Source organism: Poecile atricapillus, chromosome 4 (assembly GCF_030490865.1).
Source record: "Poecile atricapillus isolate bPoeAtr1 chromosome 4, bPoeAtr1.hap1, whole genome shotgun sequence".
In the NCBI taxonomy this organism is placed as follows: domain Eukaryota; kingdom Metazoa; phylum Chordata; class Aves; order Passeriformes; family Paridae; genus Poecile; species Poecile atricapillus.
This window is the reverse complement of record NC_081252.1, coordinates 25,563,298-25,581,375: the sequence shown is the minus strand read 5'-3', so window position 1 is coordinate 25,581,375 and position 18,078 is coordinate 25,563,298. Positions and strand designations below refer to the sequence as shown.

The 18,078-nt window shown below is 41.4% G+C and overlaps 1 protein-coding gene across 2 annotated transcripts in view; it reads left to right on the top strand.

The window, feature by feature from the left end:
* Window positions 1-18,078, top strand: part of UNC5C (unc-5 netrin receptor C) — a 248,648-nt gene that overhangs the window by 201,103 nt on the left and 29,467 nt on the right. The window contains exons 6-9 of one of the 2 annotated variants that reach the window (XM_058838630.1): window positions 1,447-1,614; window positions 2,796-2,960; window positions 16,162-16,218; window positions 17,666-17,857. In XM_058838630.1, the coding sequence (XP_058694613.1) occupies window positions 1,447-1,614; window positions 2,796-2,960; window positions 16,162-16,218; window positions 17,666-17,857 (582 nt within the window). The remainder of the gene's footprint in view (window positions 1-1,446; window positions 1,615-2,795; window positions 2,961-16,161; window positions 16,219-17,665; window positions 17,858-18,078) is intronic. The other variant, XM_058838631.1, reaches the window with a different exon arrangement.

The window sequence follows — 18,078 nt, the reverse complement described above, 5'->3', positions numbered from 1 at the left end:
AGCACTATTCTGTGTCAGCATCCACAGTCCTGATATGACTGTGTCTGGCCATGCTTTGGCTGGGAAAGGATGGGATTCCCTCCTAGGGTGTCTTCCAGCCTGTGTTGCACTGCAGCTCTGCCTCACCAGTCCAAGCCTTTGCCCCCACAGAGTTACTTCCCCAAATGCATTCCAGGTGGGGGTATCCACCAGAACAAAACCTGCTCTGATTATGTGCCAGCTGACTGAACTGGTGTTTCTTACAATCAGCTTAATTATAGGATAGACAAGTAGGAAAAAAATCCCTATGATTATCCCTAATATTCATTTCATATTCAGGGTAGCAGTTAGATTTAATTGTAAGCATTTGCTTCTCTGAAGTTACAATGAGGGCTTTTTACTTCAGTTTTTATAGAAAACTGACTGAATTGGGTTGATTAGCAGTGCTTTTGATATTGAGGGATGGACCATGCGAGAGCACCATGTTTTGTAACTGAGATGAATGCAGAAACATAAAGATGTAGGCTTACTACAACCCTTCCTCATACACATACAGATTTTTTTTTCAAAAGTGTATTCAAGAGACATGTGTAGGGAGCAGGCATTTTTATGGGTTTTGCTGCCAGAGCTGCTTAAGGGTTGTGTCATATCACAAACATTTGGGTTTAGGGAATCCTAGCAGTTAATATGTTATTACCCATACCTGACAATGACATTATTATGTAGAGCAGCACAACTGCTTCTTCATGCCTCCATCTATCCCAGAAGCTGTGGTGGGTGAAAAGGAGAGTCAGTGTAAATATCTTCCCAGAGATAAATATCTTCCCAAAGTCCAACAGAAAGAAATGCATTTAGTGTTAGCTCATCCTGAACAGCTTAGGGAAGTGCTGGGACATTTATGTATACACGGGCTATTTCCACAGAGGGGTGAGTGAAGTTGTCCTGACATCCTGAAGTCACCTTCTGGAAAGAAAGGAAAAGAAACTTCTCCATAGCTAATCAAAGCATGGGGGTCTCTCAGCATGCATAGGTGATGGGTGCATCTGAGCATGAGTGGGAGTGCAGGTTATCTCCCTCTGGAGAACGGTACAACTTTCAGGGCACAGGCTTCTAGCTGCCGGAGCTCTCTGAACCTGCAGGGATTTTGTTCATACACACTCCACCAGGCACTTAAGGCTGGGTCAGGCTGGTTTTCAGGATAAGGCAGGTCACCTGCCAACCCTAATAGTCATCAAGTGGTGTTTTTCATTCAGCATCAGCATTTCTTCAGCTTGTACAATGACTTCTGGTGTACATGCGGTGTGTTGGAGACGTGGCTCTGTGCCTGCTGGGTGTCGTTCCTCGTGCCATCTCTTGTGACCACATGACACATCTCTTGGAGGACACATGACACAGGGCCAGAAGTGCCTTGGGGCTGCCCAGGCTGGGCTGCCTGTGTGACCCTGCCCTTGTTCTCTCGTTTTGCAGTGAATGGGGGCTGGTCCACCTGGACAGAGTGGTCTGTGTGCAACAGCCGCTGCGGGAGAGGCTTCCAGAAGCGCACGAGGACCTGCACCAACCCTGCCCCACTCAACGGCGGCGCCTTCTGCGAGGGCCAGAGCGTCCAGAAAATAGCCTGCACCACTCTGTGTCCAGGTTCAGTATGAGCAGCACACAAAAATGCTTTGTCTGCGTTTCAGGAGAACTTTGCAACTATTAGTTGCAAAAGCTTCCTTTTCATTATTAATAAATCCAACATTTCAGGGAATTAGTATTCAATTGTAGTCCATAAGTAGATGAAACTGTGAGCACATCATATCAAGCAGCACGGGTTCCAGCCCTTCTTTCGCACACTGCTTGCACTGTGGTCTCAGCTCTAATAATTCAGGGGATCTGGGGAACATTCAGAGTTTCAAAATGTAGGAGATAAAGGTTGAGAGCTCTGGAAAAGAATTTGGATTCGAATATAGAAAGCAACTGTGATGTAAATATATTTGCAATGTCTGTTCAGTCCAGCTGTCTCAGCAAGTAAAGCATCTGGGATGTGGATATTAAATTTGAGGCAGATGTTTACCTGACATATACAATTGCCAAATACAAAGGCATTTTTATTGGAAAGAGATGTGTATCCCTACTTTTGGAAGTTATTTAAATGTAAACTTCTGAAAAATACAAAATTATTTCAGGACATGCAATTGTAGTTGGTGACTTCTCTGTGATAAAATTCTGCCATCTGCCCTACTGTCCAGTGCTCTCCTACTACTGACCCGCTCAAATCAATGGCAATAAGGCCATCTTCAGCTTGTGAAGTTTTGGTAATCCAGCTCAGTCACTGGAAGGATTTTATGTATTGTTCTTCAGCTGCTCATTTTAGTGTTTTTGAAAATAATTTGCTGGAATTTGAGAGGTGCTAAACACATTCCTGGTTCTGTTCATGTGAAATAAATTGGTGCCTCTAGAGATTTCTTTTAATAGAGAATATTTAACATTGAACATCTTCCTATTAAAGAAGAATTTCTGGACAAGTCTAACCCCCCCACCACAAAATTTAATCACAGATTCCTGACTTGTTGCTTGTACACTTTGAACACAGATAAACTGGTTAGAAGTTTATATAAAGGGGAGGAATGACCAGAAATGGGGTCAGGGCAGAGAGAAAGGAGATGTGGGGGTGAATGTGCAGTTACAGGTCAGAAGTAGAAGAGCAGGCTGATGATCCTTCTGCCTTGCCAGGAATGGCTGGGAATTGCAGACTGGCTTGTGCTGACATGTGCATCGCTCTGTCTTGGTCTCCCTTTTGTGTACCCCTAACAAGTTGTGTCCTCTCCTTCTCTCAGTGGATGGCAAGTGGACATCCTGGAGCAAGTGGTCCACCTGTGGCACGGAGTGCACCCACTGGCGCCGGAGAGAGTGCACGGCCCCGGCTCCCAAGAACGGGGGAAAGGACTGCGAGGGGCTGGTGCTGCAGTCCAAGAACTGCACAGATGGGCTCTGCATGCAGGGTAAGTGCTCTCTCCAGGATCTGGGATGCATGTGGCAAAGCCTGAAGTAACTGCAGATCAGAATCTATGACCTAAACCACTTGTAGGAAAATTGAGTTAGGGACCAGTTCTCAGCCAGTCTGGACACCTCACTCCTCTTGCCTGGGATATGAAACAGTGAAGAATTAGAAAGAGTCATAACAGCCTTCTACTGCCTGCCCTCCCCACCAAACAGCACTTCTCTCTATATTGGCTCAGCATCTGTCCAGAGAAGCTTGGTAGTGGCTCTTACAGCACTGCAAATGGAAAAAATAGAGCATTTAGGGCAAAGCCAGCATTTTCAAAAGAGTAAACTTGGTGAAGCAGATCAGCCTCTGGCTTCTTACTATCAGGAATGGTGAGTGTGTTTCTATTTATAATAGTTACCCTCCTTTTCGAATTTCAGATGACTTGTGGTAGAAAGAGGTACACTGAATCAATGCAGTGCTGGTGCAAGCTTCCTATCTGGTCACCAGCATGCTGCAGCCTCATGAAGATCAGCTCCAGCTGAAGTGTATTCCACCTGTGCCTATTCACACAGTGGCCTGCCTTTCTGACTAAAAGAGAGAGAAGCAAAGAAAAGCAGGTTTTAAGTGTAATTCTGATATACACTGAACAATTACTGGGCTCTACACTCCATCCCTTCTCAAAAATGAGGTCTTTTCTGGTCTGCTGGTGCATCAAAACTCTCTTTCACGTTTCATTAGTACAATAACCCGAGCCAGAATCCTCACATACAGCTCTTTCCTATTCCTTCATCCTGTGTCTCTGCAGTACTTCTCTGTTCTCAGCTCTCTGTTGTCCAAAGAGTTGTGGCTGTACCCATCCAGTACCTCTGTGTCCAGATCATAAAATGCTTAGAGTTAAAAGGAGTATAAAAAAGGAGTAAAGAATTCCTGTTCTCTGAGGCAGGTTATTTTTGACTGAAATATTCATGATGACAGAAAATGACACTACCAGCTAATAAATTGGTCTGCTCTTTGAATTAGTGCTAGATAGGATAGTTGCCATGTTGGTAGTGACTTCTGACCTACCCTATGGCACAGCGTGGCCATTTATTTTGGGGTTTCCCAGATTTAGAAATACCTTCCTCAATGTGGCTCACACAAGTGTTTCCATCATGTTAAAAGCTATTAGTCAATGTCAGCAGCCTATAAAGCTGTAATCCCTCAAAACACTTGTTTTTATGGTGAAATTGGAAAGGTAACATTCAGAACGCCTCTCTTTTTCATTTCTAAGGATAAGGAAAAAAATCTAGCTATGTCTTACTATATAACACCTTGGTGACTTTTATTGTATGGAGGCTAAAGCACCCCTAGTTCCAGCAGTGTTAATAAGTCATTATGGCAAATTAGGAGGAAAAGATGCATTTCCCCACACAGAAGAGCTCTTCACTATCGGATTATATTTAGACAGGTGTATGTCATCTTTGTGTATGTGCATAAAGAGAGCCATTTAAGCAGAAATCTTGTGGAAAAGTAGATATAATAGTACAGCAGAATAAAAGCCCTGTAGGGATCTCATTTATCTGTTGATGGTATATTGCATTTTATTTGTGAAAGTGGATGCTGAGTACAAAGCAGAGGTCTTCAGCAGGAGAAAGGGTGAAACTGTTGTGAATTCTATTCTGCTTCATATATATGTATATAAAAAATGGTAATGAAAAATATGCAGTCACATAATGACCTGCTTAGCTGCAGGGGCTGTGATAATCCTTCAGTGCTGGAATTTAATGGCAGTGTTTTAATGGTGTCTTTATACTCTCAGGGTTTCATATACCTGTAAAACTTCCAGTCCTGCTCCCTGATCCATCACTGCTGAGAAGATTGATTTGCTGTACTTTGTGGCAGCGTGCCTGCTGCTCGCTCTCTCTCCTTCTCTCTCTTTTTCTTTATTTATCTTTCTCAGTTTTTGCAAAATCAATCTGAACACTTATATTTTTGCCCGTGTGGATTTAGATTCATAGAAAATCTGCCTTCTGAGCCAGGAAGACACACAGCACTTCTTTTATTCCTAAAACAACATGCCTTTTTCTGCATTGTTTGAAGATTTAGGGTTCTGCCCTGGAACTGACAATTCTCCTAGCCCAGGCACCTGTAGATTCACAACAGTCTTTTCCAGTGGCTTCATGCCACTGAGTCTGGCATGGCATCTGTTGCGTGGAGGAAGCTTCAGCCACCTTTTCTCTGTGGCCACAGCCCTCCGGGAGATCTGTTGGCCAGCTGCTTACCTGCACCATAGTCAAATCCCATTCCTAGGTGCCCTGTTGCTGCCTCCTTACTGTCAGTCTTTAGTGAGAGCTTGAAGGTTGACACCTCAAGGGTGTAGTTGAGGTCAAAGAATTAGCAGGCAGACACTCTTAGCCTGTTGCTCTGACAAAAACTCCCTTGTAAATATATATCTCTATATAGCTGTGTGTAAAATTTATCCTGGAAAATGCTGGATTGAATGAGTCTAATTTACAAGTCCCTTCTCTTCCAGTCTATTATTCACTTCAGTAGCATCAGCTGGATAAATCAATAAGCCCTTTCATCAGACTGCCCCTGTTCCAGCAAAGAGCACAAGTCTGCACCACTATCGATTTCTGTGGGGATAAAAACAGTGGAGCTTTCTCCATCCCTTGTAATTACAGTATTTTACACCCAAAGCTGTAGTTTGTGCTTACCACTAACTGTGGCATTTCTCATGCAACTCTGTTGTTTCATTTATTCAGACTAATCATCTTGCTGGTACACACATACTCTCCCGTATCCAGTAGTTAGTGTTTTTCTGTTAACATGAAGGGATGTGAACAGTCATTAAACTAGAGAGCCCACAGAGAGCCAGCAGGCTGAATTGAAGAGGAAAAGCAGATGTAGTGAAAATTTAGGGCAGTCATTGCTATTTCAAGTTTTCAAGTACACAATATTGTCTAGCAGTTCCCATTATAACAATTTCATAATTCCCATAAAAGCATTAATACGATTTTCTGGAACAAAATCTGCCATAGGTAAGAAGAATTGGCTGGTTACCACCCACGCTAGTTGCATCATTGCCTCCATAGTTGCATTATTTCCCAGTTGATGTGTGAGTACTGTGGTAAATACTTCAGTGCAAAGAACACTTTTAAAGGCACGCACTGCATCTCACAGGGGATTGCTGTAAACTGAAGCACTGCAATTAGCCCTTCACTCATATCACCTAATGACTTTGGTGGGTGTTCTGTGCGGGGAATAAGAAAGTAAAGCACTCTTCTGCTGCCTCAAACCTCAGTACAAGTAGTTCCCCTCACTAGGTCACAAACATTTTTAAAGCCATGTACCAGGGAAGTGTTTTGCTGGACCCAATCTGGAATGCGTGCAAGATTGCTTGTGTGGTTCAAACCAGATGCTTCTGCTTTGCATTATGTGCAAAATTCTGCTGATAGTCAAGAAGAGGTGGACAACCTGTGAGGAGAGTTAGCTGTGCTGAATGTTGAAGGCTTATTACCTGAGTTGTGACATGCAGCTGTCATGCTCACAGCATGACATGTATATCCCTTCTGTTGAGGATCCGAAGTGACAGTGTCCAGATCTGTATTGTCCCTGTCCTGAATGAATAAGTAGAGCAAATCCATAGGCATTGGTGGAGGTTGGTGCCTGCTGGTCTTTTAGGCTTTTCTGAAATCATAGCTGGGACATGCAGAGTTGACCCTAGTTCAGTCAGAGGGAGCCAGCCAGTGCCCCTTTTTCTGCTCACATTTGGCTTTAGTCAACCACTGTGGCTTTTCATAAAAGGCTGTCTGTAAGTTGTGCTTTAATTTTTTTTTTTTCAAAACACAAAGGTAACTGTCTTACAGCAACAAGCAAGATAATACAGAAGCACGTGTTGTTGCTTGAGGACTATGGGTTATGTAGTTACACAAATAGTACTGTTGCCCTGTGAAGTAAAATTGCTTACTTTATACAGTCTCGCAATATGGAATAAAAATCTATCATTGAATAGGAACAAAAGGAAATTTCCACCTGAGGATCATTCCAAGGGTCACCAGATCCAGTATGGATTTTCCCTTTGTTTCTTGAGTCTGAAAAGACTGAGATGTGCTACTGTCATTTTAAAAAAATGGAAGAAAGTATCCAAAATCTCTTCACCTGTTGCTACAGACAGTACTCTGGACTAACTCTCAGGTCACTCTGGTCTTCTTCCTGCATGTAGCTTGGAAATGTAAGTAGCAGATGCACCACTGGAAACTACTTGGAAATGCAAATAGCAGATGCACCACTGGAGGAAAAGACACCACTCTGTGGTGAAGATGTTGTTACCAGACTAGTAATGCTGTTCCTTCTTAGAACAGGCTGCCTTCTAGTCACGAGTGAATTGATGTGACATGGTGACAGCAAATCTGTATTTGCTGAGTGCTCTGAAATCCTTGTCTGAAAAGCAGTATGAAGTTTATAAGGTTCCCTCTTGCAATGATAGCGCCTAAGCAAGTGAAAAGGATGCAGTTTATCCTGCTTGGGCATGAAATGGCAAAATGCTGCCCTTTTTCAGTCTAGTCTCTTTTTATACACAGGTCCTGAGTAGAAAGCAAGGTTACTCCGATTCTAGTATCTCTTTCTTCCCAAAGCATACACACTCTGCACCTGTCCTGCTTGGTTACTGTAACATGTCAGAAACTCTGGTGGAATAAATATTTGTTTCCCTTTTTGGCTTGATTTGAAAGCAGACATTCAGGGAAGAGTTACAGGGCAGAGCAGCTTGATGAGGACCGCAGGTCCACCAGAGCAGATCAGTGTGCAAAGAGCAGAGGAATGTTTTCCAGGCTCCAGAAGGTAAGCAGAATTCTCTCAAGGGAGACTGCAACAGAAAACTGTGTGTGCAGAGGAATTAAATAAAACCTTTTATTAAGAGCATCTGGGTCAAGAGAGAACTTCTAATACATTCAGTCTGCCAGCATAATGATCTGGCCACCTGGCCTGTTTTGGCCTAGCAGGGGGAGTTCATTCATTTGAAGAAGGCATCTCATCTGTTCCTAGAGGAAGTTCTCCATAATATTGTTTTTTTATATGAGTAAAGGGATGTTTTATTCTGTTTTCTACCCAGCTACTATGTAATGCTGTGGCAGCCAAGGGAGTTTATGCACACATCTCAGAGTTATGACTCATCTCTGTTTTATTGTAGTGACATGAAAAATCCCCAGCTGAGAAGCATCCACGGTCTGATGGGCCCTGTGCAACTGAGAGCTCTTGCCTAGAAAACCAACTGCTTGAAGCAGACAAAAGTGTTGTGAGAAAGTAGAAGTGCAGAGCCACAGGCAGAACCCAGGGCACTGAAATGCCTGTGTCTTAACCCCAGTCAGTTCAGAAGGAGCCACCTCCACATTATTTTTAAAGAAAGCAAGTGCTGTAAGATCTCTAGGCTGTTTTCAAAAATCTGCACTAATTAAAAAAATATTGTAGCCATGCAGAGAGGAGACAAAAGACAACCTTGTCCATCTATATTCTTCATTCTTCTTTATTCTCTTTGGTTTTCTTTTCTTCTTCCCTATTCCTCTACACATTAAAAAACTCAAAAAGTTCCTCAGATAGATGAAAGAAGAATTAAAATCTTAAGAAATCTAACTGATATATGGATTTAATTGTAGAAGAAAACCACCCCATACAGAGACAATAATGTACATTTATATTATCCTTGTCATATCCAAAGATGGATATATTTCATGATTTTTGCTCTCCTGTCAGGGTGTCAGGCAGGGCAAAGTTCCATGAGCACCTGAAGCCTCATCAAGGAGTAAGTGAAACAATCTGAAGTAAAACTCGGTGCTCTCTGTTTCTAAATCTAGACTAACAAAATTATTTGCAGCATGCTTAGATGAAAACTCATGTTGGGGAAGGAAATTTCTAGAATTTGGGAAACAAACATTGAGCTGATCAGCTGATTCTGGAGTTTCTGGGGTTTTGAGGTTATAAACTGGGGAATACAAGTTTTTTTATGTGTGAGCATACAAACCTGTCTAAGATTTTCCTACCTTTTCCATGTGGATAACGTATGCTTTCCATGACCCTTTTTGTCCAGCATTCTTAACAGTTTTTTCTCCTAGATCCTCTTCCAATTGTCCCTTCCTTCCTCTAGCTGTCTGCCATGTTTCCTTTCTCCAGTGGTGTCCTTTGTCCCCATTTAAGCACTCTTGTCCCACTACAACGAAGTGAGCCCCAGGAAGTTTACCTAGCATTCAGTCATTGTAAGAGTGGAATTTGCAAATGCACATCTAGCAAATTGCAGTGCTAGGCATGTGTTTACTTTTGCTGTAAACGTGCATAACAAACCCAATGCTGAGGTCCGACTAAAGACTGACATAAGACTTAACCAAAAGGTCGAAGTCCTTAACGCAGAAGACCGCGTAATGTCAAACTCGGATATTCTAATCCACATCAAATTTTAAGTTATCTTTCTCTTCCATCTTCCCTCATTCCCATATAGATGTCATGCACGCTTAAACTCAGGCAAGACCTTTCCATCAATGTTAACAAAATGTCAGGATCTAATTTAAAATGAAAACATAATTGCAGTCTTAATTATAGAAAATCATGAACTCCTGTTCAAGGAGAGAACAAGAGAGTGTCCCCGTTTAACTCACCCACTCAGGAAAGATCTGAGATAATACCCAAGTAAATAATCAGTCACAAAACCTCAAGCTCCCTGTTTATTAGCCCACCCTGAATATGCCAATAATTAGTCCTTCAGAAGGAAAATAAATTGCTGTACATTATCTCTGGGATGCCTGATATCATATCTGACCTTCAGCATCATTACTACCAACGTGAAGGTCTTTCTTTAGAATAGAAAATGTAGGAAGAAGCTGGGCACATTCTGTCTGAAAGATTTTTGCTGTGCCAAGGACTCTGTTGTTGGTTTGGTTTTTTGTTGTTTTTGTTTGTTTGTTTGTTTGTTTGTTTTTAATTGTAATCACCACCAGTAAAGTATAGCATACCAAGTTTTCTTGGCTTTGCAATACATTTCCTGGGAAATAGCAAGGGAGAGAAACAACTAACAGCAAATAGGGTTCAAATTGTATTGTTAATACTTTTCCAAACTCATTAGCAATATGTTAAGTGAACATGAAGCCTTGACACTAAACAGTCAGAATATGGGGTTTACTCTAAGATTACGCTTGCACCCTTAACCCTGTCCCTTGTAGAAAAAGAAAATACTGGAAACTTGCAGCCTCTGGACAGTGGAACTTGCACAAAGCAATTTAAGACTCCTGAATGTCAAATTAAATCACCAAAATTCTTTCTTGTAAGTTGGAAATATGTGACTGTTTGGCCATCATAGGTGGAAAACTAGATGGACTTAGATGGAAGCCAAAAGCATTACAATGTATCTGAATTAATATTTTGAAAGCCCTTGAAAGTCTTTTCTGAAAGCTTTGAGCCTTTGCACACTGTACTGATCATCTAGAATTTCCTTTAAAAATAGTGAAGAAACTCAAGCAAGCTGGTGATAGCTGTAGAATGATGGTGAATGAGGTAAGGCAGAAGGAAACAGGACTGGTAATGCAAGGTCACAGCCACAGTAATAACACTGCAAACACTGCAGGGACACATAAAATTTTTTCTTCTTTGTCTCAAAACCCTCTCTGTATAGTGGAATTCAGAATATAGAATCGATAAATGTGTCTTCCCATGAGTGCAAAAAAGCCTGAAATTGAGCCAACATGGAATTGAGAATGGCATTTTGCAGAGAAAGGGAGAAAGGTTGAATTTCTAGATCTTGGAATTTGGAAACAGCAATATATACTTTGGATGAGTTGAGGGTTTTTACTCATTGATATCCATTGAACTAGAAACTAACAACAAGAAAAAAAGTTACTAGGGTTCTTAAACCAATTTTATTCAAACTTTCCAGGATAATTTCTGAGCCTGAGACTCAGTATAAAAAATTCCAGCAAAACCCAAAGATTTTAAATTAAATTCTGAGCTACTGGAGCTGGCCCAATGAGGAGGGTAATATGACTTAATGCTGAAAGAAGGCCTCATCCTGGGAATTAAGAACAGAAGCAATTGGGTGCATATTGTTTGAGTCTGGTATGAAAAATAGTTACCAGCTTGCTGGCTGAGTTATCAGATACTGGAATTCATCTGATATATCACAGCAAAAAAAAAAAAAAACACTCACTGAGTTGTTTCAGTAAATTCATGTCACATTTTATATACCACACACCTACTTTAAATCATCCAAGAACTGCTTCCTTCAAATGTTAAGCATCTGCATGCAAGAATCACTCTCTGTTCATCTGTTTCCTGAGAAAGGAAGGCAGCAGCTGAATGTGTGGGGTCTTGTTTTCTCAAAGGTGATTTGAGGGCATTGATTTTGGAGCCAAAAGGGGGAAAAGTGCTGTTACAATATGTTATGCTCAACCTGTTGAGTTCTTGGCAGCAGGGTGTTCTTGAGGCACATCATGTGGCTAGGATTTCAGATGGACCATGGAATTATTTGACCTGAGCTCTTTTTGAAGCTGCTACAGAGCAAGTAAAGAGAGTTGATAGATTAGAAGCAAGTGATGCCAGATTAAAGTATGATTCATTGAAGAAAGCAGCAGTTATGGTGTGCTTTATGCAATCTTCACTTTATTAAATGAAAGCGCAGGTCTCCAGTTCTCACTGATATCAATACAGGCTCAAACTATGTATCATTAACTGTGACCTCAGCAGCTAATGCTATAAAACTATTTCTTTGCAGGGTAATTGTAAATATTTTCATAAATGTGACCTAGACTGTATAAGTAAATAAGTGTCCAGAAAGATCATCTCCAGCTACTTCACCTGTCTTACCTATATAGTTGCTGGAAGGAGGGAAAATAGGCAGGAAAATCACAAATTTAAAACTGGGTATTTTTCTTTCTCTCTTATGTCGATATTTTAATTTCTGCAAGCAGCAGAGTAAAATATTTTCATAATCTGATCAATTCACTCCAAAATTGATATTCATTAATACAAATTCAGCATGACTAGAAAGCTAGCAAAACCAATTACAGACCAAAAAGGAGAGCCAGTTACAAAGTTCCCTCTGCATGAAACCGTGACCTAAAGTTTTATAACACAGGGATAAAAATTCTTTTGAAAATGTGCCAGTTCACAGGCCAAGGCAGTATATTCCCATGGCTTTCTAGGTAAAATCAAACACAGGATTTCAGGATGCCCATGGTCATGATCCTGAGTCCCCAGGCTGGGTACCGTGTGTGTGTATAAATGCCCATGAATATGCTGAGGGGTAGATTCTTTCCCAGTGGAAGAAGAAGAGCTGAGAACAATGTTTTGGTGACTCTCTGGGGACAGTCACATGCAGATACACTGAGGGCTGTTCAGTGACACAGAGCAGCCTCTCTGTCTCCCAGGGCCTCTGGCACAAATGTGTTCCCAGGAGATCAGAGCAAGGCACGTGGGACCAGAATGCTCAGACTAGACTTCCAATGTTTGGGGATCATCTGCCTTCACAAACTGCACCGAGCTAATTAAATGAGCTTCACAATCTATTCAGTGAAATGGCCACAATTTCCCAAATCAGTGCCAAGTGTGACTGATGCTTAAATTGAGTTAAAGTAAATTGATAAAAAGCCTGCTGTAGTCTTTTTTATATGTCGACATTGGATTGGTTAATTTTTCAAGTACAGTCTGACATATTTACCCTTCTTCACTTTTCCCAGTGTGTTGCATCATTGTAAAGGTGATTAAATTGTTCTTCTCATACTTTATAGAAACAAATTAGGCCATGTCTACTTAAAGCACCTTTTTAACCTGCATTTGTACTAAGGATTTGTGCCAAAAAATCCCCACCTTTGACACTTCATGGAAACACTTCCATAGGGACAAAAAATATATTTACAAACCTAAATTGGACTATAAAGTAGAATACATGGAGAACCATTAACTTAACTAAAGGCTTTCTACTGAATGCCTTTGCCATGCAATTACAGTGGTTCAATTTCTGTGAATTAACCTGAGCCTCCTACTGATTTTCCAGGTTTGACATAGGGTGAGGTACTTGTACAATAAGGGAAACATATACCCATTTTGGTAAGCCTTTGAGAACCTCAAACAGCAGGCACTATGCAAGCATAAAGTATGATTATTGCTACTTTAGTCATACAACAGTAAGTTACACTACAAAATAGCAAAAGCACTTTTGAAAATACGTATTTCCCAACAAGCTGTAGGAAGAATCTTAAATTGCTTTTCTCAAAGTAGCTCACTGTGAAACCAGCTGTTATGAGTCAGCAGCCTTCCTAGAGTCAAACCCTCCAGCACCTTTCTAAATTCACGCTCATTAAAGATGTTCATCACCCTGGTAGAAGTCCCTTAGGTATTCACCAAGCAGTGCTGTTCATACAAGGAGGAAGGGAAAAAAAAACCCCACACAGATCTCTCTTCACTGAAATTACTTTGAAGAGAGGAGGGAAGACATTCTTCATTATTTCAGTTACTAATCCCAGCAGGTTTGTGTCATTATCTGATGAAAATGTCCTTTTTTCATTGTTTGAAGGCATAGTAAGAGGGAGCAGTGTGACAGCCAGCTTCCTACAGAAAACCCTATCCTCTTGTGCTGGATTGTGGCAGTAAGCCTGCCTCCTGCCCATCACTAGTGCATGGCTGCAGGCCTTCTCCTTGCTCCTGCAATGCCCTCTCCCTTTTGGAGGAGTGACAAAGGCATATTTAAAACTAATTTTGTTGTAAAACAGCCTGCCCAAATGGCAGGAGCATCCTGAAGTATCCTTGGCTCTTCCTCCTGCTTCAATACTTGCATCTTTGAATGCATGCACAAAACATTTCTGCGGAGGAAATTGACATCACTCTTGCATGGCCACAGGGGTGCTCTCTGTAGTTAGCAGTAAGAGAATCTGTGGAAACTTGTAAAAATATGTATAAATATGTATTTGTGACTAACAGGGTCTGTGGAGAGGCTGCAGTGAGGTAAATTTATTTTAGAATATTTGAGGATTGTGCTCATTTACTTTGCTGAACAAGCTTGAATCTGGATTTCCATTTTCCTGTGAGGGAAGAATACTTTCAGTAAGATCACACACAGCTAATCCGGGTGGTGCCATCTTTTGTGCCTGTGGAGTGGCAGTCACTGGATCCCTCCAGACATGGCAGGAATGAGACACAACCTTGAACACAAAACTGACCACCTCAGATGCACTGTGAGGAGAGAGGAATAGCCTCTTCAGCTCTGCACCATGAGCTCAAGCTCCATGGGTGATGCAGAGCCAGGGGACATGGGCTGCTCCATTCCATCTCCCCTGACAACCTGCTGGGGCACATGAAGTGCAAGGAGACATCTTCAGCTTTCCCAGTGGATTTGAGTACAAGGGAAAAAATCATTCAGAGATGCATCCAGCCTAAATTCCACTTTATCCCCGGGCCTTTAAGTTCCTTCTGCCTGCCTCTTGGTCTCTCCAGAGACATCTTGCCAAAGGAATTATTGGGCATAAGGCTATAGCTGAAATTTACGTTTACCAAATTATGAGCCTCAGCTCCCGTCTGGGGAGTAATTGGGAGTAACAAGGGTACTGTAAATTCATGCTCAGACTTGCTGAGCACTCACTCAAGCCCTCAGAAGTTACTCACTGGTCTTTCCATGGCCAATACCACAAGTACACCAGTAGAAAGAGAAGGCAGTTATTAACAAAAGATTGAGTATGCGTGTTGAGAGTACACATAGGTGAACTTGCCTCAAAGAGCCAGGGAAATTAATGTAAGAACATAATACTTCTAAAAACACTGGTATGGCTGGAATTCTTGCTGTGAAGTAAAGCTTTAAACAGAGATTACAGGCAGTATAGTTTGTGCCTTGATGTCCCAGAAAAAACATCATCAGAAATCAGCTGGTTTTGCTCTGGTATTTCAGGTGAGGTGGAAATTATGTGGTATTTAATGTCTGGAAGTTTTGGAAGGATGTATGTCTATGCCCATGATTGGGACAGACTGTGTCTTCATTAACAAAAAATGCAGCCAAGCAGCAAGATAGGTGTAGAGCACAACAGATGCTGAGCACCCAAGCTCAGTGATTCTGGGAGCTGGGGATTATTACTCTGGTCTGCCTATAACACGGTCCTGTGCATTAGGCACACACCAGGAGTGCATTTTCCAGTTTTGTCTCACCTGCAGGGAGAGCTGTGTGAGCTCCTTGCAGGGGTGAAATTCCCTTCAGGTGAATTTAAGGGAAGGTGATGGAGGAGAGGTACCTTCTTTCTTATGCTGACTCTAATCCCATCCCAGACAGCGACTCCCCTGCTCAGATGGGATTTGTCATTTGCCTTTCCAGCAGGATGGGACTTGGAGCAATTCACTCATGTGCCACGTGGGAGATGCTTATTGAGTTCACAGGATTCATGTGTGAACTAAGCAGCTCCAGTGTGCTGTGCTGTGGGGGACTGCAGAAGGAAAAGACAAAGGAAATGATATCTCTTCATCTCTTCTTTATCCATCCCGAAATAAAGCTGTAAATTGTGTTATGATTTTGTCGATATATGGTGCTTGCAAAGATTTCAAATAAGTAATGTTCTGACCCCAGGGGCCTTATTGATTTTGTAATGATTTCAAAGAGAAACCACTCAGTTTACTGTTTGCTGACAAATTCTTTACTCCCTAAGGAATTCCTATTGAGCATGTATTAAGGACAGGATAAAATAATTCCAAGGAAATACAAAGAGGGCTTTGTGTGTAGACTGCTCCACGAGTCGGTATTTAACCTCTGACCAGTGACAACAGGTCTCCTTTAGCTCTATTAGATCAACAGCAAGCTATTATAATTAAATATAAAAACTGTTTAGAGCCTCACCGAACACGTCCTGGGAATTAAAGCATATGGCAGGGATAAGGATAAAAAGACTTTCCATATGCTAATGACCCTAGATGTCTGAAATAAATTAGATCCATTACAGTTTATGCTCAATAAAAGAAAGACTTTAAGCACTCCAAAGTTAGTGACTCGAGACCGATTTTGGCTTAGAAATTCAATCTGCCTGCTTATTAATTCTTAGTAAGGCTCTGGAGGAGACAGGGGATGCAAAATCATAATTCTGTGCTGTATCAGAATTTTAAAGTGCCATCAGTTTCTTTTCCTTTTCCTTTTTTTTTTTAATTAAACTATTTTTCATGCTTCATTTTTTTGTTCTCCTCATTTGATTTTGTTCCCATTTTTGTTTAATTTCTTTCTTTTTAAGGTTTCATTTATCCTATTTCAACTGAACAGAGAACCCAGAATGAATATGGATTTTCTTGTAAGTTTAATGTTTGATTTTATGTTCCTGGATGCTAATTTGATGCTGTTCCTTGGGTCAGGCTTTACTGTTAGGCAAGCACAGTGTGACTAGGCAAAAAAGGGACCTATTCAGCAGGGTAAGTGACATTCTGCTTGCTTGACAGCAGGCACAGTGCTTTGCAGCAGACACAGGCTTATAAGGGCCCGTGTGCAGGAGGGAAATGGGAGAAGATGCTCCCTCAGAGGCAGGAACTGGAGAGAATTAGCCATCTTCTCATTAAAATTCCCTTAGCAAGTGGATGGAGTGTGGTGGAAGGGTAACTTGTCTTTGAGCCGGAACTCAAGAGTTCTGCTTCCTGAACTGCTGGGTTAAAAATGGGATGTTTCAAGATTGGTAAATTGAAGGTCTGGTAGCCTGGAGCTGTCGGAGATTGATCAGTCCCTTTCTGCATCTGCCAGCTCTCACCTCTGAAGCTGGAGGGCAGCTTGGCTTAAATGGCTAAAAGAGATAAAATAAAAGTGATTTCACATGTTTCAAACCAACAAAAATGGGGTACTAAAAGAATCTGATTTGTTTTTGCACTTCCTTTTTTCATTAGGCTATTTCTAAAAATGGGATTCTTCACTGTAGAGAGATACATCAATTTTTGAACACGTATTCAGACCTTTTGGGAAAAAAATGTCTGATGGATAATGATGCCAGAGATTAGCCTGGAATTGGTGCTGAAGATATGGTATAAGCAGCTAGTAGAAATATCATAGCCATTTCCTCACAAGACAGCTCTAATAAATTTTGGCTCCTTTTGGTAAATTACCACATTTTTTCTTGTGCTTACTTCAGCTTTTATCTTAGTACATATGTGTTAATGCCACTGACAAGAATTCAATGCTTGATTCTCTGCTTTACTAATTTCCTAGTTTATATTTTTGAAGGCAAATGGATGGAAGGGAGTAATGACAGGTTACATCTCAGAAAATCCAAACCAACCAAAGACATGTCCTGATATTCCAGGTATTCCATAGAAAATTGAATTTTGGGATCCTTTTACTTCTTTAAAGTAAAAATAAAGCTTCTGAAGTTTAAAAACCCACATGTTTTTGGTATCAGATGAACTTCTAAGTACCAATATTATGACTTTATGTCACTAAGATATACTATCTCATTTCATAGGGTGAATTTGGTTCATAAGACCAAGTCTATAACATGTTTTGCTTAGTAGTTCACAGCCTGAGTATTAGATAGATGAACAAGTGGATAGGGAAAGAGTTAGAACACAAGTTAGAGAGAAATCAAGGATTGTTTTCCATCAAGAGGGCATGGACCTGTTATATGGTGTTGGAAATGGATTTTAAATTAGCCTATAAAAAAGGCAGTAAATATCTGCAGGGAACGAGAATAATGTGTTTTGTTGAAAGTCCCTGTAAGGAGGACATTTCTTGAAGTTTCCTGGCCTCTCTCCCTGCAGCTGCTCCTGACTCAGATGATGTTGCTCTCTACGTGGGGATCGTCATTGCCGTGATCGTGTGCCTGGCTATTTCCGTGGTCGTGGCCCTGTTTGTCTATCGCAAGAACCACCGCGACTTCGAGTCGGATATTATTGACTCCTCTGCCCTAAATGGGGGATTTCAGCCTGTCAACATCAAGGCTGCAAGGCAAGGTTAGTTGGCATTTCACTCCATTTTGACCAATTCAGGGGGACGCTCTCAGGTTGCGGTCTCTGGGGCTGCATGAATGATATCGCTGGATGCCTGTTGATGCTTGATAAAGAGGAGAAAGATCATGTTCATTTGTTTCTGACTGTCAAGTGCTCAAAACCCGTGGTGGCGTTTGTCAGCTGTGCTCAAGAGTATAAAGCAGGTGAATTTAACTTCTAAAGAG